The 22,589-nt window shown below is 53.4% G+C and overlaps 2 protein-coding genes across 11 annotated transcripts in view; both read right to left on the minus strand.

The window, feature by feature from the left end:
• SLC4A5 (solute carrier family 4 member 5) overlaps window positions 1–4,128 on the minus strand; it is a 128,288-nt gene extending 124,160 nt beyond the window's left edge. The window contains exon 1 of the mRNA XM_057308947.1: window positions 3,484–4,128. The gene's annotated coding sequence lies outside the window, so the exon portion shown is untranslated. The remainder of the gene's footprint in view (window positions 1–3,483) is intronic.
• A 108-nt stretch (window positions 4,129–4,236) lies between these two features.
• Window positions 4,237–22,589, minus strand: part of DCTN1 (dynactin subunit 1) — a 29,837-nt gene continuing 11,484 nt past the window's right edge. Inside the window, exons 2-31 of one of the 10 annotated variants that reach the window (XM_044392119.3) lie at window positions 21,119–21,364; window positions 20,774–20,852; window positions 20,539–20,573; window positions 17,389–17,406; window positions 15,974–15,994; window positions 14,535–14,726; window positions 13,990–14,187; window positions 13,640–13,844; window positions 13,485–13,563; window positions 13,205–13,364; window positions 12,988–13,092; window positions 12,622–12,813; window positions 12,417–12,533; window positions 12,030–12,182; window positions 11,233–11,393; window positions 10,958–11,126; window positions 10,618–10,686; window positions 10,327–10,389; window positions 10,065–10,214; window positions 9,741–9,902; window positions 9,524–9,655; window positions 9,178–9,303; window positions 8,789–8,931; window positions 8,336–8,502; window positions 6,985–6,999; window positions 6,660–6,793; window positions 6,353–6,545; window positions 6,012–6,091; window positions 5,125–5,214; window positions 4,237–4,715 (exon numbers count right to left, since the gene is read on the minus strand). In XM_044392119.3, coding sequence (XP_044248054.1) covers window positions 4,578–4,715; window positions 5,125–5,214; window positions 6,012–6,091; window positions 6,353–6,545; window positions 6,660–6,793; window positions 6,985–6,999; window positions 8,336–8,502; window positions 8,789–8,931; window positions 9,178–9,303; window positions 9,524–9,655; window positions 9,741–9,902; window positions 10,065–10,214; window positions 10,327–10,389; window positions 10,618–10,686; window positions 10,958–11,126; window positions 11,233–11,393; window positions 12,030–12,182; window positions 12,417–12,533; window positions 12,622–12,813; window positions 12,988–13,092; window positions 13,205–13,364; window positions 13,485–13,563; window positions 13,640–13,844; window positions 13,990–14,187; window positions 14,535–14,726; window positions 15,974–15,994; window positions 17,389–17,406; window positions 20,539–20,573; window positions 20,774–20,852; window positions 21,119–21,346 — 3,774 coding nt within the window. In that variant the 5' untranslated portion in view covers window positions 21,347–21,364 and the 3' untranslated portion in view covers window positions 4,237–4,577. Of the gene's footprint in view, window positions 4,716–5,124; window positions 5,215–6,011; window positions 6,092–6,352; window positions 6,546–6,659; window positions 6,794–6,984; window positions 7,000–8,335; window positions 8,503–8,788; window positions 8,932–9,177; window positions 9,304–9,523; window positions 9,656–9,740; window positions 9,903–10,064; window positions 10,215–10,326; window positions 10,390–10,617; window positions 10,687–10,957; window positions 11,127–11,232; window positions 11,394–12,029; window positions 12,183–12,416; window positions 12,534–12,621; window positions 12,814–12,987; window positions 13,093–13,204; window positions 13,365–13,484; window positions 13,564–13,639; window positions 13,845–13,989; window positions 14,188–14,534; window positions 14,727–15,973; window positions 15,995–17,388; window positions 17,419–20,538; window positions 20,574–20,773; window positions 20,853–21,118; window positions 21,365–22,589 lie in introns of those variants that run through there. The other 9 variants (XM_044392120.3, XM_044392123.3, XM_048222503.2 and 6 more) reach the window with 9 other exon arrangements.

Here is a 22,589-nt window from a genome sequence, read left to right on the forward strand (position 1 = left end):
ATTGACAGGCTTCCCAAAGTGAAGGCTCTAGTACCCAACACCTAGAGAACCTCAAAAGCAGGTTGCTCTCCCACCACTTTCCCTTCCCCCAGCCTCCTTTTTTGTGTACAGTGCTATGAGGAGAACATTCCTTCACAGGTCAATGGGCCCTATCAATTTGTTTAATTAATGGGCAACTTGAGGCAGAAATAAGAGGACATAATTTCTTCTCTTAGCACGTATTTGGATGCTGTTATGGACCGAATGTATGTGTACCTCAAAATTCATGTTGAAATGATAGTATTTAGAGGTAGGGCTTGTGGGAGGAGATTAGGTCATGAGTGTGGAGCTTCATGAATGGGACTAGTCCATTTCTAAGAGGCCAGAGAGCTTGCTTATTCTCTTTTTGCCATTTGAGGATCCAAGATGTCAGCTGTCTGTGACCAGAAGAGCACCCTCTCCAGTACATGACCATGCTGGCACCCTGATCTCAGACTTCCAGCTTCTAGAACTGTGAGAAATAAATTTTTGTTGTTGATAAGCCAGCCAGTTTATGGTATTTTGCTGTAGCAGCCCAAGCGAAGATAGATGCTTGCAATCTGAATGAAGGAAATCCTTATATTTAATTTCAAAATACATTCTCTCTTGATTTCCCTCCTTTACCTCTTCCTTATTTTGGGTCCATTTTTTTTTCATTGTACTCCCGTTCCAGCAGCTCTATGCTTGCAGAGCCACGGCAGGGAATCTTTAAACTAAAGTTTTAAATAGAAAACACTGAAAGGAAAATCTCAGGGCACCTGAATGGCTCCATTGGTTAAGCATCTGCCTTCAGCTCAGGTCATGATCCCAGGGTCCTGGGATCAAGTCCTGCGTCAGGCTCCTTGCTCAAGAGGGAGCCTGCTTCTCCCTCTGCCTCTCTCTCTCTGTCTCCCATGAATAAATATATAAAATCTTAAAAAAAAAAAAAAAAAGGAAAATCTCTACAATCATTAGTGACTAAGTACTGGCAACTTATGTTCTCAATCTTCCTTCACATTGTATTTTTTGTATTCTCAAGACGATTTTATATATATGCGTGTGTGTGTCTGTGTGTATATATATATGTATACATTGCTGACACATTAAAAATAAAGTTTAAGGCATATGCAAACAAAGCATATGTGTTTTAGTGCAATAATGGTAATTTAGAAAGAGGGACTCAAGAGACAACTATTTGTAGTGTATTGTCTTTTCTTTGAGCCTTACCCAAACACACATGCTGTAAAACAAAACATTTATGAGACAATCAGGGTAATCTGAACACTGGATATTTGATGAATTAAATTTTTTAGATGTGATAATGGTATTATAGTTTTCTTTAAGAACACTATCTTTTAGGGATACTAAAATACTTTGAAATGAAATGATAAGATAATGCCCAGGATCTGCTTCAAAATAATCTGGAGGGAAAGGAGAGCAAAGGGGTATAGAGGAAATATAATTGGTCATGAAATGATATCGGCAAATGGAGATTCATTACACCCTACTCTCATTTGAATGTTGAAATTTCCTATGAGAAAAAGTAACAAAACAAAACACAGGATGACAGACATATTTACTCTGACCCCAGTTATTTGGGCAAGATGAGTCTAGGTCTCACTCCCAAACTCCCCAGGCTTGCGGAGAGGAATGGAGATCAAATGTCCCAGGCCACCCCTTTGCGCACCTCAGCGGTAGTGGCCATGTGTCCCTGGAGCAGCAGTGCCTGTTTCAGCTGGCACACATCGTACAGATGAAAGCAGCCTGGGTGAATGACATGTTTCTCAATATACCTGGAGGAGAGGGCTACATGGAGCGTAACACCCACAGGGAGGCAGGAGGAGCCCTCACCCGCAGAGCCCATGTTCTCCAGGTGCCCCTGGGCCTTCTCGACAGGGGTCAAGGTATTCCATCCTACAAAGCTTCCCCATTTGGGCACCTGGAGCTGTGGAACCCACATGCTCGTGCTCGTGGTTTGCTTTCAGCCCCAAGGCTGGGTAGGGCACCATCAGCTCTGGGGCACTGCACGTTTCCTAGGATGAGCCAGCAGAGGCTCAAGTCTCTGTACTGTCCCCCATCCTTGGTACAGAGTGCCTCACTAGGCCTCTCTCCCCCATCATCACAGCCCAGTTTCCAGAACCATCTTGGGCCCCATGAGCAGCTCCCATTGCCATCCACAGGCAATGATGCTTGCATCAGCTGTCTGCCATCCGCTGGCCACCCAGCTTCCACGATTATTGGGACACAGTGCACACATGCTGCTCTCTCCCCTTTCTGGCCACCATGACCCAGTTTCTGCTCCCTCTACCCCACTGAGACTGCTCTGGTCAGCTCACCAGGCATCTGACAATCAGGTGCTACTTTCTAGAATGCAGCCACATTACCTCTGAGCTATATCAGAGGCTGCTCACCACATCTCCTGAATCCCTCCTCCTTGGCCCTGACATTTCCTCTGGGAGCCTCTGCAGGCTCTTGAACACTTAGGACTGCCCTCCCCGCGCCTGGACACTCTCCTCAGGTGACTTGTGGCCTCACCTGATTTCCAGGCCTTCAGTTGCTTGCTCTGCCTTGACCAAGTCCTGTAGGCCAGTGCCCTTCTGTTCACTGTGCTACTTCAGGACTTGGGGGACTGCAGGGCATGGGGTCTGGCTTTCCTGGTGGCTAAGTAATACAATCCCAGCAAGTGAGGGAGAGCAAACACCTCACAGGGCAAACTTGGAGCAACGTAAGACAGAAGACAGGAAGGAGAGCAGGTGAATCTGCTCTCCATCCCTCCCTCAACCCGATGTAATGTTGCAGCCAGGCACGGTGTTTGTGAACAGTCTAACCAGAGACAGCACACATGGGCAGGTGGCTAGCTGTGTCTTGGTGAAGCAGTGGGCAACTCATTAAAACAAACCTTGTTTCTTCTCCTTCCCTGCCTAGTTTCCCTCCCCTCCCCTCACTCGCAGTACTTTGGGACTGCAACTACTATAAAGCACTAGCACTTCAGCTTCGCCTCTGATTCGGTTTTCTAAGTAACCTGAATTAAGACCCTACACCTCACCCAAACCAACCACCACTGACACAACTCATTCCCCAAACCGTATCTCCAAACCAGACTTCGTGCTGAGCTCCAGGACTCAGCCAGCTCCAACTGCCAAAGGCCATCTGCACTCAGACATTCTTACAAGCACCTCATATCCATTTCCAAAATGAAACTCACAGTTCTCCTTCCCAAACACGTACTCTTCTCCCTGTGTTTTAGGGGATGCCAAGATAAAAGACATCCTCTAGGAACTCTCAGTCTGTCTACAGTGGGTGACCAAGGGTAAACTGATGACTACAATGACAAGAGCTGCTTCCCAGTATGAAGCTGGCATGCATTATCTCTTTTAGCCTTCACGGCAACCCTGGAAGGCGTCATTCTTCCCATTCTGTTATTGAGAAAGCAAACCAAAAGTTAGAAACCTTGTCAAGGAACAAGACAACTAAATCCAAGCACACCTGGAAAAAATGTTCATATTCTCTGCTCCCTCCAGTACAGGAGCACCCAACAGGTCACAGGAATTGGAGATTTCCTAAGGTGTCAATGCCAGAGCTGTCCTAGTAAATGAACAGGATGTCAGCTGAGGTGGGGTGGGGCAGGAGGTGGCTGGCTGGCTTTCTGGGCAGGGGCAAGGGGCCTGAGAGAGCACAGGGTGGCAGAGCAACTGCAGGGATTCACTAAGGGAAGACCACCATGCACACGTGGACAAGTAGCCCCAAGAGAGGCTGGAGAGGTGGGCAGGACCCAAAACACAAATGGCCTTGTGTGCAATTCTAGTGCATTTAAATTTTAAGTTCTAGATACTTAGAGCAACTACTTTAGGATTTTATTTAAATTTCAAATTTTAGTTGGAAGAATCATTTCAGGAGTTAAAGCAGGGAATAACATGGCCCAGTTTAAATTCTGGAAAGGTCCCTCTGCTGTGAGTGGGAACCGGTTGACAGATGCATGGAGGTAGGGTGGCTGATCCTAAGTCCTAGCTCCCCTAACTCCATAAATAACTTAGGTGTCAAGCCCCTGGTCTAGCCCTTTTCCCCTTGTTCACAGTAACTTCCTGCATGTGAATGTGAGGGGCACACCGTTCCACTGGTCTCTACAGAGAGGGGCCCTCGAATCTGGCACAGCCAAAGCCTCCTCAGGATCCCTTCTCCTCCACTCCTGCTCTGAACCAAAAGGCCCAAGTCTCATTCTCAACACCACACGGAAAGCACTGAAGCAGAAGTTGCTTTAATCAAAGGGTGAAGTCCTCTATCAGGGGGACCTCACTGAACCTTTGGTGGTGGGGTCTCAGCCTACCCCCCACATGCCCTGAGGCCCCTCAGGAAGGAGGGAGCAGCTGAACAGCAAATCCTGGCAGAGGCCAAGGAATGGAAATAGGGGAACCCAAGTCAAGGGGCAGGGGTGGGCACTGACAGGTGGACGTGAAGCCGAACAGGGCAGGGACAGCTGTGCACACACAGTTCTACAATGGGGACTAGCTGAGGTGGCTGTGCATCGGGCAGAATGGCACGAGGAGGGCGGAGGGTAGAAGTGGATGGGGCGGAAGGAGCACTTAGGAGATGAGGCGACCATGAAGCTGGTGCAGCTGCTCCTGGGTCAGCACCAGCCGGTGTCGCTGTCCAAGGCCAGCGGCGCACGAGAAGATCACTTTGCCCATGTAGACAGTGTCGTCTTGCTGCTCTTCCTTGGCCTGGGAGTTGGCAAAGAGAAGAGGCCCCCAGGTCAGAGGCTCACCTGAGCTGTGTGCCCAACAGGGACCCTGAGCACTGAGACCAAGGCAGCTCCCACAAGACAGACTTTAGGGCTCCCAGACTATGGTGACCACATACTCCAAATCAGAACTGGGATACATAGTCTGACAATGGAGTTTTGAGCCTCTCCTGGTGCCAATTCATAAAAGATGTTCAACTGCTAAAATACTGGAATTTCTGGAAGCACTGCAAGGACTCCTGAGTTGCTTACGAGATTTGGCCAGTTAACTCAGGATGTGCAGTTGTTGGACCTGAGACCCCAAAGGCCTCTTCATATTCTGGGGGAGAGGGGAAGGACCCACCTGAGGCCTCGATACTGCCTGAACTCCTCCCCATGCTCCCTCTTACCCTAAGGAAGGCTGACGAAGGGAAGGTGGCAAAGTCAGTGGGGACTGTGGCTCCAGGGCGCTGAGATACGGTCTCCTTAAGGACCTCATCCTGGCAAGGAGTAGAACAAGGGTTCATTTTGGGGACACCCCCAAGGCTAGCCCAAAATCTCCCTGGTTTCACAGGGACACTAATATCAGGAGGAGAGCAGGGACTTGGTCCTCTCTGTCACCATACTTTTGCTCTCACTCCAACCCCATCCCCACCCAACATCCTTACTTTACAGATACCTATCCTTTGAAGCCCAACTCAAACTCCACAGCCTCTGGGAAGCCATCCCCAACCATTCTACCCCACAGTGATCTCAGCACTGAAGAAGCTGTACCCAAACCCCACACTCTAAAAATGATCCCACGGGGCGCCTGGGTGGCTCAGGCATTAAACGTCTGCCTTCGGCCCAGGGTGTGATCCCGCCATTCTGGGATCGAGCCCTGCATCGGGCTCCTCCACTGGGAGCCTGCTTCCTCCTCTCCCACTCCCCTTGCTTGTGTTCCCTCTCTCGCTGGCTGTCTCTCTCTGTGTCAAATGAATAAATAAAATCTTTAAAAATAAATAAATAAATAAATAAATAAATAATAAATAAATAAATAATAAAAATAAAATAAAAATGATCCCAGCTCAACCCATTTTGTTGATGAGACTGTGTCTTCTGTTTGCACCATGACAGTGAGCTTCTGAGGCAGGAACCCTGCCTTGCCCTCTACCTTCTCCCCAGTGGGCTGTCTAGCACAGGGCTGGGCCCACTGGAACTCTGGCAGTGCCTGTGGAAATGAATGTGCTAAGGGCTCCAGCAGGGAACGTTATGAAGCAAACTCTGTAGACTGAGGAAGGGCAGGGTCTGAGCTAACCTTGAGTTTCTCGATGGTGTCACTTAAGGACTTGAGCTGAGCCACCTGCTCCAGGAGTTGGGCCGACGGGCTCTTGGCAGCTGTGGGGAAGGAAGGCTAGTGAGGCTCACCAAGGCCCAGGCAGGCCGCTGTACTGGATTAAGGGTTAGGCGTGCAGATATTAGACCCTCTCGTGGAGCAGGTACATAAGAGAATGGGTGAATCAAGCAAACTGACCACTGAGGCCAGAAAGCAATGCTAGGAAGAGCCTCTACGGTATGGCAGCTGCCTGGGTAGGGGTTATATCCCCAGGGTAAAGAGAGGCGGTATGTTATACATCTCAGGGGTTGGTGGGTCCATACCAGGGCTGGAACGAGTGATATCTACTACGTGGGTGTGTGTGCTCAGTTGATTCAATGTCTCCAACAGCTGGCTGGTCTTACGATACAGCGCACCAGCTGCTAGCTCACTGTCAGGGCCCTCGTGAGGTGAGGGGGAGAGCTTTGCCACATGCAGAGGGGGCAGGGCTGCTAAAGATGCCTTCATCTGGGCTCCCTGTGGGGGGAAGAAGAGGAATGGTGGTAAGAGATGATAGAAGACCCTGCCATCTATCATCAGTGGGGCAGGTAGACTCCACCTGCGCCCCAGTCCTTCCTGTGACGCCCTCACCTTGAGGATGCTATTCTCATGCTGGAGCTGGGAGATGTGCAGCCTCATGGCCGAGATCTGCTGAAGCAGCAGTGGTGAGTCCTTCACCAGCCCGGGGCCTGGCACAGACCCTGGAGCCTGCCCAGGTGCACCGCCTGTGTGTACCAAGACAAATGTCATCAGCCGCAAGCGCAGAGGGTGGAAGATGGGCCCCAACCCTGCTCATCCCCTTTCTTATCCTCTCCCACCTCCAGTCCTGGTTGCTCCCAAGGAGGGAGTCTTTACCCTGCTCCCCCAGACCCACTTCCCACAACCCTGGTAACCCCTCGCCGAGGTGGCTCTCTACCTCGCTGCTGTTCTTCTGTGCTCGGGATTGCCCATGGGGGAGCAGGAAAAGAGGAGAGAGGAGTTAGATGATTTGGGGGCTAAGGGGCCACACCAGAGGAATCCTGGACATGACCTACAGGAAAACCCTTTCCTAACCATCACTCCCCCCTAACAAGACGCTGCCCTTGCCCTCTGCGCTGGAGGAAGAGCAAATATGTGCGAAAGAGGGGCGAGGTGTGAGGAAGAGTGGCAGTGGGGGTGCGTGCTGGAGGAAGCACTTGGGGCAGGAGGTGTTCCTGCTCCTTGCCTCACACTCCATCTCCAAGAAGGGCAGAGGGAACACTCCCGAGACCCTAAGACGTCTGCACCCTTGGTATTCTGCAGCAGCAAAGCTGAAGTTAAAGGTGCAGCCGCATTCCCTCCTCCTCAGGTTCCCCATTGTGCTGGGGTGAAAAACGCTCTTTTTTGGTGGGAAGTTTCATGAATCAGAACCAGTATCTGTTTAGAGAGCCTGTGCTATGACAACACAACGTGGTAACTCTGGAGACCCTTTGGCCAAAGAACAGCAGCCAACTGTACCACATGAGTCCAAAGCCAACAAGTACTCGGTCACCAACCAAGAACAAGAGGCACCAGCGAAGGGGGTTTTGTTGAGAACAAGACAGGCATAGCAGGGGAGCTCTAGAGATCCTGAGGGCTTCAGGGCAAGAAGTCTGTCTTCTGGAGGTAAGAAAGAAACTGAAAAACTACAGAGCAGACGAGAACTAACATGGCAGTGACCACCTCCTTGGTCCAGGAAAAGTGGGGAGACTGGGCCTCAGAACTAGAAAAACTCCAGGTAAGGAGCCCTGACCACACTAGAGACCAGGCAGAGGTCAGAACACAAGCCCCAAGTGGAACTGGGAGAACTCAGCAATGGAAGAGACAACCACACCACAGGGTAAAGTCACGTGAACTCAGTAGGGAGAAATACAAAGTGCAAGCAGAGGAGCAATCAAGAGCAAGCATCAGGCATGGCTGGATACAGCAGCAGAGTTAGTCTAATCTGCTGCAGGCTGATGACCCTCTGGGATATAGGGCTGGCACAGAAAGGCCAGACCCAAAAGGGACATCTGCTAGAGTATAACTGTTGTTCTAATTCTGAGCTCCACTGAAAAGCTGGTAATGCCCCACCTTGACCAGGGGGACTCTGTGCATATCTTCAGGAGAAGTAAAAACTTGGTAAAAAAGCTTTCATAGAGCGAAACTGGGCGAACACATTCCTGGCTGAACATCCAGTAAGCGGGGGGCAAAAGTCAAACTGAGGCAAAGACAGGAGGGAAGCCATTCAATCTCATCTGGGCCGACATTGCCTATCCCACTACACTCACCACCAGCAATGCCAGAGACCAGGGTAGCAATACCCGAGGGAGGGGGCCCCCGGAGCCCCTCGATTGTGCGCTTCGACTGGCTGTTCAGCCGCTGCTTTAGCTCTGCCTTCTCTGCCTCTAGCTGGTCAATGTCAGCCTGGAGTGCGTCCATCGTTTCCTCAAACTCTCTGTGAAAGAGAATCTGTGCTTGGGCAGCGTCCCTTCCCCAGAGCCCCCCTTCCCCACTTCTCAGGCCTGACAGGTCCTCGGAGTACCCCTGCTGGTGACGAGCCAGGAGCAGCACATGCTCCGCTGGGATGACACAGTGGGCTTGGCAGTGGGGAAGCAAAATGGCATCTGTTCCCCGGAAGGGGTCTCCCTCTGAGAGGGCCCGGGGAGGGGACGGGTTAGGAGGGACAGCAGCTGGCAGGAAGGAGGAGGGCAGTAACCAGGGACCCGGGGAAGGCGCCTGACTTCTCCTTCTTCCGCAGCAGTGCCTGCGTCTCCTCCAGCCGAGTCTGGACTTTCTCGATGCGCTCGTCTGCATCCTTGGCAGCGCTGTCCAGCTTCTTCTCCAGGAGACTCAGTCGCACATTGGCCTCACTCAGCTCCTCCCCCTGGACAAGGGCAGAGAGTGTCTGGTTCCCTTACATCCTCTCATGGGCCCCAAGAACCTGGGACAGACCACGAACTAGAAAGCTCCTAAGAGCCCGTAGGTGCTCCCCCTACTAATCACAGGTGCCACTTCTTCCCTTAACCCCCAACCCGTCTCAGTCCCAGGAGATCCCCAACACTCAGTGTTGTCCTATACCTCAGCAATATTTCCTGGCCCCCCAGACCCTGAGCCTACACTACACCCTCACCTTGATTTTCAGTGACTTCTTCAACTCCTTGATAACTGTCTCTCGATCTTCAAGCTTCAAGCCAAGGCCTTCAGCATCGGTGATCTCTGCACGAAGGGCTGCAGCCCTCAGCTCAACTGGAGGAGGCTAGGAGTCAGGTGGGAGCAGAAGGCAGGGATGGGGAGAGGAAGTCACCAAAGTCCTCCTTCCAGAGAGAGCTGGGTATAGGGAAAGCCTTGCCTTCCAAGCAGGGTGGTGCTCTCCGGATTCCCTTCTCCTGCCTCCCAGCCCTCCCACAACCAGCAGTAGCTCTGTAAGTCCGGCTCCTCTGGGATCCTCGAGCCCCTCTAAAGAGTTCCCTACCCACCTTGCTGGGGGGCCGCTCTGCATCATACTCGCCCTCCTGCATGGCTGTGGCCAGTTTGTTCATGGTACTGATGAGAATGTTGCTTGACTGGCGCAGACACTCATAGGGGCTGCTGGAGGGGGTCCCGTAGATCTGCAGGAGCAAGGGCAGCAGTGAAGATCCCATACTTGCCACATGACTCCATCACCACCACCTCCACCCAGCCGTCCAGGCCCACCTGCTCGCTTGCTTTGAAAGCCAGCTCCTCCAGGGCAGCCACAGGCAGTCCCTCATTCTCTGCCAGCGGGGCAATGAGCTGGGCAGCAGCAGCTGCCACCTCCTGCAGCACAGCTACCACCCATGTCAAGTGTTTCCTGCAGTCTAGGAGCGTGTCCGACACCTGTGCGACAGTCCAGAGTCAGGAGCCCACCCTGGGTCCCACGCCACAGCTCCCAGCTACCTCAAGACCATTCTTGTTCCCCGACCAGAGGCAGATCGCAACACTCGAGGCCCCTCCTGGTTCTACTCAGCTTCCTTTCCTTCCCCCTTCGCTGCCCTAAACCTGTGGTCCAAAGGCCAGTGCAGCTGGGATCCCAGGAGCATCTGTCCCTGGCATTCGCCTTCGGATCTTCTTGCAGAACTGGCGGATGTCACTGCATGATGTTTCCAGGTCCCGGAGTAGGAGGGCAATATCTGAAGCCTCCTGGCCACCCTACTCAGGGAACAGGAAATAGATGGGGAACCAACACAGCATCAGGGCAGGAGGTGAGGAGGTGGGGACTAATGAGGAAGAGGAGGTCAAAGAGATCCGGCTGTGCTCTCACCTGCAAGAAGGCACGCAGCCGTCCCACCTCCACGCTCATGCAGTCCAGGGCACTCTGGGTGAACTGTAAGGAAAGATGCCTGTGGTTGTCAGCTCCCAACAGGAGCCCTTCTGCCCCATCGCCATTTCTAAGTAGTCCCCACCCTCCACCAACAAAGATGTCGGTTCTCCACCTTCCCCGATCTGACTGTTCCAGTCTTATGGGACACCCCTTGAAGGCCAGATCTCTTGACCTGATGTCCTCCACTGCTGATCTCTACAGGGGGCTCAACCACTGGCCCAGACACCTCACCTTAATGTGGTCAGCCAGCTGCATGGTACTGTCCTCGGGCTGTTCGGCAAGATGGATACTATACAGATGCTGAGGAGAAATGACAGAGAGACAGCCTTTAGATGCTGGAAGGATAGAGAATTCTTCCCAAACTGCAACTTGAGCACCGGTCATCCTAGGACTCTGGAGGTGTAAGAGAATCTGAGACCCCAAGGCGCTGCATCCTCAGGCAAACTCCTTTAGGGGCAAGCCAAGCCTTAAGCAGCCGGCCTAGGACCCACAACCTTGGCCACGCTGGCAACAGCCCCAGCAGGAGAAACCTTCCCTCCCTGCTGTGCCAAGCCGAATTCTCGCCGCCGACCTGGTAGTATTTGATGGCCTTGGTGAGAGGCTCTACGTTGACAGTCTCGTCCAGCTGATCCTTGTGTAACAGCTCAATGAGGAAATCCAAGGAGCGCTCATGGGCACTCATCTCAGGGTAGAGGCTGCCAACCTTCTTATACACGTCCACGTTGCACTGAGAGAGGGCGCTAGAGACCAGAGAACGGTTTTCTGAGGCCAAGGCCTGCCAGGCAATCTCAGTTCCACCCAATCTTGGCCCTGTGGTCTCAGACCAGGGGCCAGGGGGTCACTCACTGCTCATAGCGGTGGAGTGTGGCCTGCAACAGACTCAGCGAGTACACCAGCCCAGCAGCAAAGCTCAGCTGCTCCCCTGCAGCTCCTCGGAGCCCGGGCCGCTCCGAACAGTTTTCACTTAGTTCAAACTTCTCCTGGGCCTGCTTCCGGATCAGCTCTGCCTGTGGGAAGAAGCACCAGGGACCTGGGGCTCAGAGCAGAGGATGGAGAACACAGACTCAGGAACACAGGACACAAACTAAGCAACTAGGTGGGGCGGGGCGGGGGGGGGGGGAGAGACACACACATGGACACACAGAGGAGGAAAACAGAAACAGCTCTTAGATGGGGAGGGAGTCTCACCTAGGGAACGGATAATGCTGTGATTATTGGCGGTTGTGAGGATTAGGGATGTGGAGAAGAAAAGGTAGTGAACCAGTGGGACCGAGCTCTTTCCTGCCTTAAAGCTACTGCTTCTGCTACCCTTTTACCTGAATTCTATCCTGACGGTTATCCCCCAACTAGCTCCTAATCATCTTCTGGGTCTCAGTTCAAATGTTCTTCCTCCAGTGCCACCCTTCCACCTAAATCAGAGCCCCAACGGTGCTGTTTCAGAGAAGCCACCTGCCCGTCACAGCCCAGCGTCTGTAATACACATCCACCTGCGACTTGGTTAACTACCTTCCTCCACTCCACGATCAACCCTCTGTGAGCAGGGACGCCGACTGCGATCCTCACTCGGCATCCTCCAGGCCTGCTACACAGCAAGCTCAAAAGAGTCTTCCTGTTGAACACGGGATTAGTCTGATTGGTCATACCTTGCAAATGAGACGAGGCATGAGCAGCAGCACCAGGACGCAGTCATGGTCCCCACCCGGCCGAAGGAAGCTGTCGGGCATGAAGGCTGTCAGCAGGGACATGTGCCGGTTGGCCTGGGCCACCTCCATCTGCCTCAATTCCATCTCAATTGCCTGTGAGGTGGACAGGTAGGTGGGCTCTCAGCCAGGCTGGAGAGAGCCTCGGAACTAACATGCCTTGTTCCACCAGGTCCCCTACTTCTGGGACAAGCCTAGGCCAAGAGGCTTCCAGACCCCCAAGCAAAGCATCCCCTCTCCTCCAGCCACATGAAGTCCAGATCAGCCTACAGCCACACCCAGGCTGGATCCCCAACACTCCCCACTCTCTGGCCTAACCACTGTCCTGACCTTGGCATGAGCCTTAGTCTCAGCAAACTTGATTTTGAAGTCAAAAGTCTCTGGGGGTGGCTGCTGCTGCCTCTCCACAGATGCTTCTTGCTGGTTGGTCAGTTCGCGATTCACGTCCTGGGAGGAGAAACAGACGATGAGGCACAGCTGAGTCACGAGGGAGCCCAGGGTGACTACGCGTGGACAGGAGGGGGTACACGGGCACCTGAAGGTGGGCGGTCAGCTGGCGGTACTTCTTTATGGTTTGCTGGTAGTCTGCGACCGTCTCCTGAGCTGCCTCCACACGCTTCTGGGCCTCCCGGACCCGTGCGCCCGCCATGTCCAGCTGCTCCCGCAGCTCCAGTTCCGTCTCTCGAGCATTCTCCTGCAGCTCATCGTTCATCTCATTCATCGCTTCCTGGGAGGCCACAAGGCAGCAGGGCAAAGGAAAGGCAGAGTCAGGGTGGCAGGTCAGGGTGGGGCCACTCACCACAGCCTGCTCAAAGGTCAGGAGTCATGCCAGTCCCTCTTTCAGCAAGTGCCTTCCAAATACCCTCCATCAGGGTGGTAAGTCAGGGGTCTATCCTCTTACCAAGTCCCCCACGGTCTCTCTCAATTCTCGCACTTTCTCCTCTAGATTCAGGTTCCGGTCTGTTAGCATTTCCACCATCTCCTCAGCACCCAGAGCAGCGTCCACCTGCGTTACAGGGAGGGAACAGGGAGAAGGGCTGCCAAAAGGTACCTGGAAAGAGGCAACACCAACCTCAGAGGAGAGGGGTCCCCTGGGCCAGGGCCTGGGCTCCCCTGACCTGCTCCTTGAGCTCATCGATGGTGCTCTCTGCCTGACTTAGCTCCTCCTGCAGACGCTCCCGCTGCTGCCTCACAACCTCCAGCTCTTGGTTTTTCTTTTCCATGAGCTTCTGGAGTTTCACATGCTCCTGCTTCTCTGAGGAAGAAAGATCCCGCATCCTGCGGGGAAGCAGGGAAGGGAGAAGGGAGAAAGGATGTCTGAGTCACTGGCGGTGGCCGCTCTAATACATCTACAGACAGGAGAGTGAGCCCAGGAGCCAAGCAGGGAGGTGACCCTACCTCACTAGGGCATCCTTCAGGCGGGCGTTCTGCTCCTCGAGCTGCTTGAGCTGGTAACTGGACGCTGCCCCGTCTGAGCCTGGGGAAGACCATGAACATTTTCAGACACGGTTCCAACCCCACTGTCTGGCCCCCAGCAGCTCCTGGCCCCTTACCCTTCTCTTCAATCTCCGCTTTGAGGATCTCTAAGTCAGTGGTGAGCTCATCCACACGTTCCTTCAACGCCTCCACCTCCTGCTGCAGGGACTCAGCCCGCTCTTCAGCCATCTCCTTGTCCAGGGTGGCCATCTCGATGGCATCGGCAGTGTCAGCCATCTCCTCCATGTAGCGCTCCTTCGCCTCCAGTGCCTCCTTGGCTTCCTGAGGGGTGGAGGTTGGTGGGAGTGCAAGCAGAGACACGCCTCATGTACCCTTTTGCACAGGCTATTCCAGGCTCTGGCCTAGTGTCCAGTGCACCGGCTTGGGTCCTAAGCAACTCAGCTCCCTCGTTCCCCCCAAGTCCCACCTTCCGCGCCTCCTTGAGGCGTCGCTGCAGGTCCGCCTGCTGCTCCTGCATCTTGCTCTTCCATTCTTGCACCTGCTCCAGCTGGATCTTATGTTTCTCCAGCTCTTTTAGTTTTGCCTTGTCTTCTGCCCGTTTCAACCGCAGGGTCTCCAGTTTCTCCTCCAGGTCCCGCACCTGGGCCCTCAGCCCCTCCTCCTCCTGCAAAGGAGAGACCTCTCAGTAGGTGCATAGCCTCCCCCTCCTCCCCACCAAGGCTGAGCTGGAGCAAAAGGACAGGAATGTATGCAAACATCATTCCGGCCCCAGGGTCAAAAGCAAAAGTGGCCTATGAGCACGTGAGAAAGGACGGGTGCATAAGGGGAAAATGTGGAAGAAAAGCAGAAAAGAAAGGGTAGCTGAGTGAACGGCAGAACCATACTCTACATCCCCACCCTTCAGAGCCAAATTCTGGGTCTCCCCCAACCATGGAAAATTTCTAAGATCCTGCCTGGGGTCACAGGCTCCCCTATGTCTTGGTTCTTCTTCACTCCAACCCCAGTCCTTACCTTGGAAGGGGAAGGCAGTGGGGGTGCCGCTCCAGGAGAGGTGAGAGCCGGTGTGGGGATGATGGGTGCTGCCAGCGGAGTCTGAGCCGGGGTGCTGGGCTCACTGCTGCTCAGCTCACCTGCTGATGCTGAGCCAGAGGGGCCCAGGGAGCTACTGGCCCCAGCCACCCCAGTACTGGCTGGGCGGGTGGGCTATTCAGAGAGGGCAGAGGAAGGCCAGAAAAAGAACATGGGTGGTGAGAAAGGCAGAATATGAGAATCCACCAAGGGAAGGAGACAGAGAAGGAAAAAGGCAGTGAGAGAGTATCAAAGCACAGTGAGAACAGAGAAGCAGAGTGAAGGGGAGAGGAAAAATGACACAGAGTCAGAGACAGTGACAAAGGATGGGGGAGGCAGGAGGCGGGCAGAGGAGAGAGGGAGGAAGTGATAGAAGACGTAAGATTATAATGCTTCTCCCTTGGCACTGACCCCATATTCCTCCCAGCTCTGGCACTACCCCCTTAGAGCAGAATCCCTTACTCCCCAAACCTCCCCTCTGTGACCCAGTTGTGATCATTCTAGCAATTTCTTAATACTCCCAGTCCTATCGTTGTTCTGGGCCTGTACTCTCCTCCCCCAGGAAGAAAAAGTGCCTCAATGTCATTCCCAGAGCAAAAGAACAAATTGGAGTTTGTTCTCTAACTTTCATGTTCCCAGAGAAGGCTGGGCTAAAAGTAGGGGTACCAAGCTCTGTATCCCACTCTTTGGGAGTTGAGCTAATTCTCCCTCCCTTGATCTACTTTAGGGACCTTTCAGGTAAAAGGGCCAAAGTGGAAGTTGTACTCCTAGGCTCCCCCTTGAAACATGGTCAGTACAGCTGACCTTCTGTCATCTCCCTCCCCCAAGACAAAGGGGCTCTAACCAGGCAACATTTACCCAGGCCCCCATGGGGCTGGGGCAGAGCTCCCTGAAGCCCCAGGCCCTGGAGAAGACAGGCCTGCCCAGTGCTCTCCCTTGCAGTACGGAGCCCTGAAGCTCTCCTGATGGGCTGACACTCAGAGATCACATGCTACCCACAGATAACCCCAGGTCCTTATCCCCTGACACTGACACTGCCAAGTTGTTCTTCGCCTTTCTTCCAACTTCCACTCCCAGTCATGCATCAAAAAACTAGTCAAAATGCTCTTCTTCAAGAAAGCTAGCCCTGATTGACCACAACCATTCTTGTTTCTCTTCTGCACTCAGGCTACTGGCTCAGACAATCTCCTAAGAGCCAGAAGTCATTTTCCCAGGAGAGGCTTGCCACCACCCTCAGTCCCCACACTCCTCTGAAAAAGAAGACCCAGGATGCACTGCGACCACCTTTAACTTGTTCACACACATGCCCACACACATGCACATGCCTGAAATGTGAGTCCATACTCAGCAGTGGCTTGTACAGAGGCCTTTATTTTTCTCACCTTGGGCCGCCGAGTTGTGGTCTGGACAGGCAACAGGAGCCAGAGGAGGAGGAGGAGTCAGGAAAGAAAGGATAATGGCAGAAAGACAGACAGCAGAAGGGACAGTAATGAGAGCAGAAGAAGTACCAGGAATGGGGTTACACTTAACTGCCTCCCCGCTCCCATTCCCACCCCATCCCCTTTTCCCTCCAGTCAATCACCTTGTTTCTACTCCAGGACCTCAGAATCCTATTCCCCATTTGTTGCTTGTCCCACTTATGCCCAACCCTTGCAGATCTCACACCTTCAAACACCCTAAAAATCCCAGAAATCCCCATCTCCTAGGCTGAGCCACAGGAGACCAAAGGCAGCAGCTGGTGGAGGTCCCTGGAGACGGTCCTTCTTACACTCCAGCCCAGAGCCAGAGGCCCCGCCCACCCACCACTCCCAAGGACTTTCCCAGGTCAGCCCCTTCCTCCAAGTGCCAGACTCCACAGAAGACCCCCTAGAAATAACATGTGAGCAGAGTGATGCTAGAAGCCCAGAAGTGAGTGATATGACCCCAGCAGGGGGGCTCAAGCCCCCTAGGCAAAACAGTGCTGCTGTCCTCCCTACCCTATCCCCTCCCCCAGGGCCAGATCCTGCAGCAGTCCCCATCCCTAGGGCAGAGGGCTCAGGTGTCAGGACCATGAATACTGCATTAACCAGAAGCCCAGAGCTCAGCAAAGTAACCCCACCCAAGCTGCAAGAAAGGACATGGGGGTGGGCAGCAGCATAGAGAAACTAGTGCCCTAAACAAAAATAGATGATTAATCCCAAGTTCCAAATTGTGTTCCTGCTACCCAGTATCTTACAGCAAAACAGCAAAAACATATTTAGCTTGGACTCTACCTCTAGGAGACACTGAGTCCAAGGAGATCAAACCCCACCCCTCCTACCCTGAGCTAAGCCTCCATAGCTGTTCTATGGTCCCCATAGAACTATTCTAGGGTCTCCATCCCACCCTGGAAAAGCCCTTTAATACAAACCCTGGTGGAGAAGGGATGCTGGGAGTACAACCGAGAGGCATCCTAGCAAAGGATAAGGGTGAGGTCGGCCTGCTAGAGGCATGAAGACACTGGGACCTGCTTCCCCACATCCTCTCACAGGAAACTCCCAGAGCCAGTTTGCAGCAAAAGCTGACTAAAGCCCAAGGCTGTGAGGCCACTGGGTACGAGGCCCAGAACACACAGTCAGAGCCCAGAGCAGGGGGCAAATGCCCAGGGTGTGGGGCATGGCAGTGACACACACCTCTCCCTGGCCCCCACCTTCATCCCCACCCTCCTCCCCCAACCAGGTAGACAGATGAAGTCAATCAGCCCCCACCCCCACCCCAGGAGGCTGCTGCCACCATCGCCCTGGCAACCCGGCAGCAGGACCAGAGCAAGCAAGAGTACCTTTCGGGCTGTCGGTGCCTGTCTCATCATTGCAGAAAACCAAAGAAAGCCAGGAGAGGAAAGAGAAGGAGGGACAGAGGAGGATGGACAAACACACAGAGGAAGGACAGACGAAGGGAGGGAGGGAAAGAGACCGAACAGAGGGAAAGGCGGCGGAGACAGGAGATTAGTGCATCAAATCCCAACAATGCAGCCTCAGCTTCCCGGCAGGCCGGCTGCCCAGCCCGCAAACGGCTGTGGCTCAGACGCAGAAGTCCCCCGCAGGTGCGCAGTGGGACAGCCAGGCTCCGGCAGGCACTGGAGAGGCGCCCGGCCCAGTTCACCAGCTAAGGCTGATGGCAGCCTCAGTGGCCGCAGCACCAGCTCCACCTGACGTCATGCACCCACCCTCCTCTGATCCGTGGGGGTGGAGCCACTGCTCCTCGGTCACCTAGCAACCGCCGGGCTCTGCCGGCTCCTCCTCCTCCACATGACTGGACAAAGTCCTGCGCAGAACCCGCCCTGCTTCTTCCTCCATAGAACAGGTTCTGACTCCTCCTACCCTTCCCTCCCACCCCCAATCCCCAAGAGTCTGCTCCAAGAAACTGGGCTAGGGGCCATCCCAGAAATGGTACTCTCCAGGGCCGGGGCATGACTGGGCAGGGCCACGGAGCCTCACTGCTCCACCAGCCTCTCATACACTCCCCTCCGCCCACAGCCCCATCAACTTCACTTGTCTCATACACACGGACAACGCCCTGACGGTTGGTCTCTCATGAGGCACACGCACCCAGAATACCCCTCCTGTGACAGCATCCGCTCTGAGGGGCACACAATGACACTAAGAAACCCTGGGGAACATTCAGCAGCAGCTCTAATGGCAGTGTTTGGCTCCTCTCCCAAACCTCCCCTGGTTGCTGGCAGATTAAAACCTGTCTCTAAAGACCTTCCAGAAGGGCCCGGGCACCTTGCAGCGACATCTGGGTTCTCTTCTGCTCTCCTCCTCAAAGTTCCTTTTTTTTTTTTTTTTTTTTTTTTTAAGGTTCTGGTGCTAGCTCCCTGTTCCCCCCAGGTGGTGAGAACACAGCCCTGGGCTAAATGGTCTGCTGTGAGAGAACCACTGGAGAGGAAGACCTTGCTGGGGACTTGACTATTTGACCAGCACTTTGCACGCGAGCAAAGAAGGCCCTGTATCACAGCACAGGCAGCCTAGGCCGGGCTTTGCCACACTTCCCCAGGCAGCTGCCAAAACCCCTGCTTCCGGACATAGCTCAGGCCCCGCCCAGGCTCAGGTCCGCCTGTGGCGAGAACTCCTCCATGGATATCAGACTGCAGGTCCGTGCTCTTCTCTATTCAGAGGCCTGAGGCAAGACTGGGAGCCCAACCAGGAGACAAGAATCCAGGGAAGAAGCCAAGTTTCTATAACCTTGTAATGGGTTCAGCATCCTTTAGAGCATTATACTCCTTCTTACATCCCCACTCCCACCTGAGCAGGACCTCAAAGCAAATACCAGAATGTGGTCTCTTCCATGGCAAGACTCCAGAGTGAGGACCCATCAACAACCAGGAGTTGAAAAGATGTTTTCCTCTCCCCACCCACTGCCCCAATCCAGTAGCTCTCCATGCAGGTCAGAAGGGCCTGAGACAACTGGTGACAAGGAAATCACAAAACCATACATGTGGCACAGGACATACAGGTCAGACAGGCACATGCAGGTCAGAGACAGCTTGGGCACAGGCCCAAGGCAAGGGCTGGTGTGAGGAAGTGGTCAAGGCAGTGACTTAAGGGTTTAAAAAGAATCTGGGGGTGGCCCAGTTGAGTCCCACACAATGACGGCTGATGGAAGGCTGCCAAGGGTGGGAGCTGGGCCTCAGGCACAGCACCAGAGGCAGGAAGAGGCAGGGAAAGACTGATGGAGAGCAGAGCGAGGGTGGGCATCCATGGCTAGCGCCCATATAGAAACAAACACACAGACTCTTAGGCTTTCCAACTCAGGACTGTTCTTCCTGTGCTCTGCTCCCTGGCCTCCTGCCTCCTTGCCCAATCATCTCATTTGGTACTTTCTCCACTCCCAACCTCCCAGTGTTTCCTTCCACTGCCCCCAAACTCAGACTGAAAACCCAGTGTAACTCAGTAAATTCCCTACTCCACGCTGCTGCTTTACATTTACAGTCGAAATGCTTGGAGCCTCTGACTAGAAGTGCTAAGGCAGTGGGGAAGGGGACAAGTAGGTGCAGAGGTCATCTCTAATAAGTGCCACCTGAGCCTGGACACTGAGCAGGATGTCCTTGCATCCCTCAAAGGAACCTGAAAGCCAAGGCCACCATTTCCTCTGGCCATCCCAGCCCCAAGGTCACACAAACATGCATGCAGCAGCCCAAGGACATGCAGGACAGCTGGGGAGGGGGCTCCTGGCCCTCAGCCACCCAGGCACAAATAGTAAACACACCACCTTCTTAGGCTTCAGTCCCCGCTGCATGAGGAGTAGGAAAGGGCAGAGTTAGAGAACAGACATCACAGTGTGCTAGCTGGCCAGACATCCTGGGTGGGGGGTGTTAAGACCAACTCAGGTATACACAGGTAAAGGGTAGAGTCAGGTCACTGCCAACTCCTGGGTAAGTGAGATGAGGGGTCCCTCAAGGATCAGCTTCCAGGACGTCTACACCCTGACCCAAAGAAGCTGGAGGGTCTGAATCCCCACCTCAGACACCCTGCGCAGAGCAGTGGAGGAGAATTAAAATGGGCCCTCGGCATGCAGCCTAAAACAGGCAGCAGTAGCCCTTACCATTCACTTGTGAACAGGAGAGCTCCTTCTTCTTCTAGCTCTCACCTTACCCCTACCCTCCGACCTTTAAGATCCTGGAAGCCTTGGGTACCAAAAGGTAGGAAGCTGGCAACAACACTACTAGGGTCACACATGTCTTTCCTATCATCCCTAGCCTTGCCTCCATGACCCTAAACTTCTGGGCCCTAACAGTTCTTCCTTGCTACCACCTTTACCCCTAAAGCAGCAACTCATAACCAGAAAGCTTCCTTCTCAGGGAGGTTGGAGACTGGAAGGCTTAACTCCGTTTACTCACCTACTATTTCTACCTGCCTAGCAGTGGTCTCCCTCCTCTTTCTCCTTTCCCTCTTTCTCTTACTCTCCACTCCCACCCCCAACCACTCACCAGTTTGCTGGTCTTTGCAGTTGAGTCTGTTCCCTCTGTAGAAAGCAAACAGAAACAAAGTGTGTGTTTGTATAGAGGGGTGGGGGCAGAGACCATCGTGGTGAGGTAGAAAAGACGTAACAAGGGAATATGGCGGTGATGGAAAAATCTCAGGAACCACTGTGGCCCTGTATTCTGGGGAGAAGTCCTGGGGACTCCTGGATGTGGGAAGGCAACTTAACTGGGTGGCTGTTACCTCTTTTGAGGACCTTTGAGGCAGAAGAATCAGGTGTCTCTGGGGAAGTAGTATCTGCTCCATCTTCAAATACCTGGATCTGAGGCCAGAGAACAGACTCAATATAGCCAGATCAAGGATGACTGTGATCTGGGCCACTCCCCACGTGCCGAGCAAGCCTAGGGTACAGGGCAGCTCACAAAAGGATGGACATAAGGATGGATCACCAATCTCCCCTCCCCCACTACCTCCCACTCTCTCAACCAGAGACGTACACTCATGCACAGGAAAAGGGAGCCCCCCACAAAAGCTGCACAAGCAACAGAGCACGTGCACGTGCACACACTCAGAACAGTGCATAGGTACCTGGGACTGACGCACAAAGATGCCATGCCCTTCATCACAAGTGAAGTACTTCCTGCCTTGGACAGTTCCATCATTCTTGCCCTTTGCTTCATCCAGGATCACGCCGACCCATTTGCCAGTGGCAAAGAGAGTGGCTCCTACATAGGCCACAGTGCCTCGGTGGCCTTTTCCAATCACCTCCACACGGGAGCCCACTCGCAGAGGCCGGGCGCTTGCCTCTGCGCTCATTCTGCTGCCACTGGGCGTCTGAAAGAAAGACACGTGCAAACATACGCAGTTAAAGGCCTCAGGTTGAGGGTGTCATCCCAATGCACCAGAAAGGCCCCAGTCAGCATCCTGGACTGAAAAAGGACAAGAAGTCACTTCCCTGAACCCCATGTTCAGGGTGAAGTGGACCCCAAATTCCCTTTTGAAAAATACCAGTGATGTTCTAAGACTTCTCCGAACTCCTCTGGAATCTGCCACAATTTTTAAGAGTTTATATTTAAATTTTATAACAAATCAGAATTCAATGCAGACCTGTGAATGTCACCACATGGCTTCTTTCTCAGGAGCACTGCCCCCAAGGAGGGGAATGAAGCTCAAGCGAATAACTCAATTGAGACCAGGCTCTCCAAACAAAACCCAGTGCCCTGACTCAGGTGCCTAAGCTGAGAAGACAGGTGACTCATGGGTGACCCCACAGGATCCTATTCCACTCCCCACTGCTGTCTGTCTTCCCTGTGATACAACAGCTCTCTTAGGCCTCTCCCTTTCAAAAGTACACAATTGGGCCTCCTTCCAACCCTCAAGTCACCATCACTCCTTCCAGACCCGACTCCCCCCACCCCATCCACACACCCACCATGACATTCCTAAATGCCTCACCGCAGCCCATTCAACCATTTAGCTCCCTTCTTCCTGGCCTGAGCCCTGTTCTATCAACCCTACCCCAAGCTCTAGAGATCCTTCCCCCACACTATGTTGCTATAAAAAGAAAAACAAAGGCCAGGTAAATCAGGTACCTCAGATCTGACCTACACTGTCCCCTAGACTCTGCCCAGTGGTCCAAATGGATGGCTTATCACCCCATGGATGGACAAGGCAAAGGAATAGACTAAACATTGTCCTTCGGAAGTTCTCAGCTTCTGACACATCCGTGATGACAGGACACAACATGAAATTAGGTTTCTAAAGAGGGCCATGGTTTAGAAAAAAATCACACCTAAGCCATTTTTAGCAATAGCAGCTCCTTGAACCAAGGGCCTTGCAGCAAACAGATGAATGAGGCATGAGAAAGTGACTCCCTGATTCTAAAGATTCCACAGGGCTCCCTCTGATGCTTCCACTTGGCTTCAGAAGGGAGCCCTGCCAGAGCCTGTCACTCCCCGAATCCCTTCCCCAAAGGGATCATCCAGGAAGATTAAGGCTATAGCTAGCAGGGGCTCCAGGACCCCAAACTGCACCTGGGACATCAGGGTTGCTCTCATGG

Source organism: Ursus arctos, unplaced genomic scaffold (genome assembly GCF_023065955.2).
Source record: "Ursus arctos isolate Adak ecotype North America unplaced genomic scaffold, UrsArc2.0 scaffold_8, whole genome shotgun sequence".
Classification (NCBI taxonomy): Eukaryota; Metazoa; Chordata; class Mammalia; order Carnivora; family Ursidae; genus Ursus; species Ursus arctos.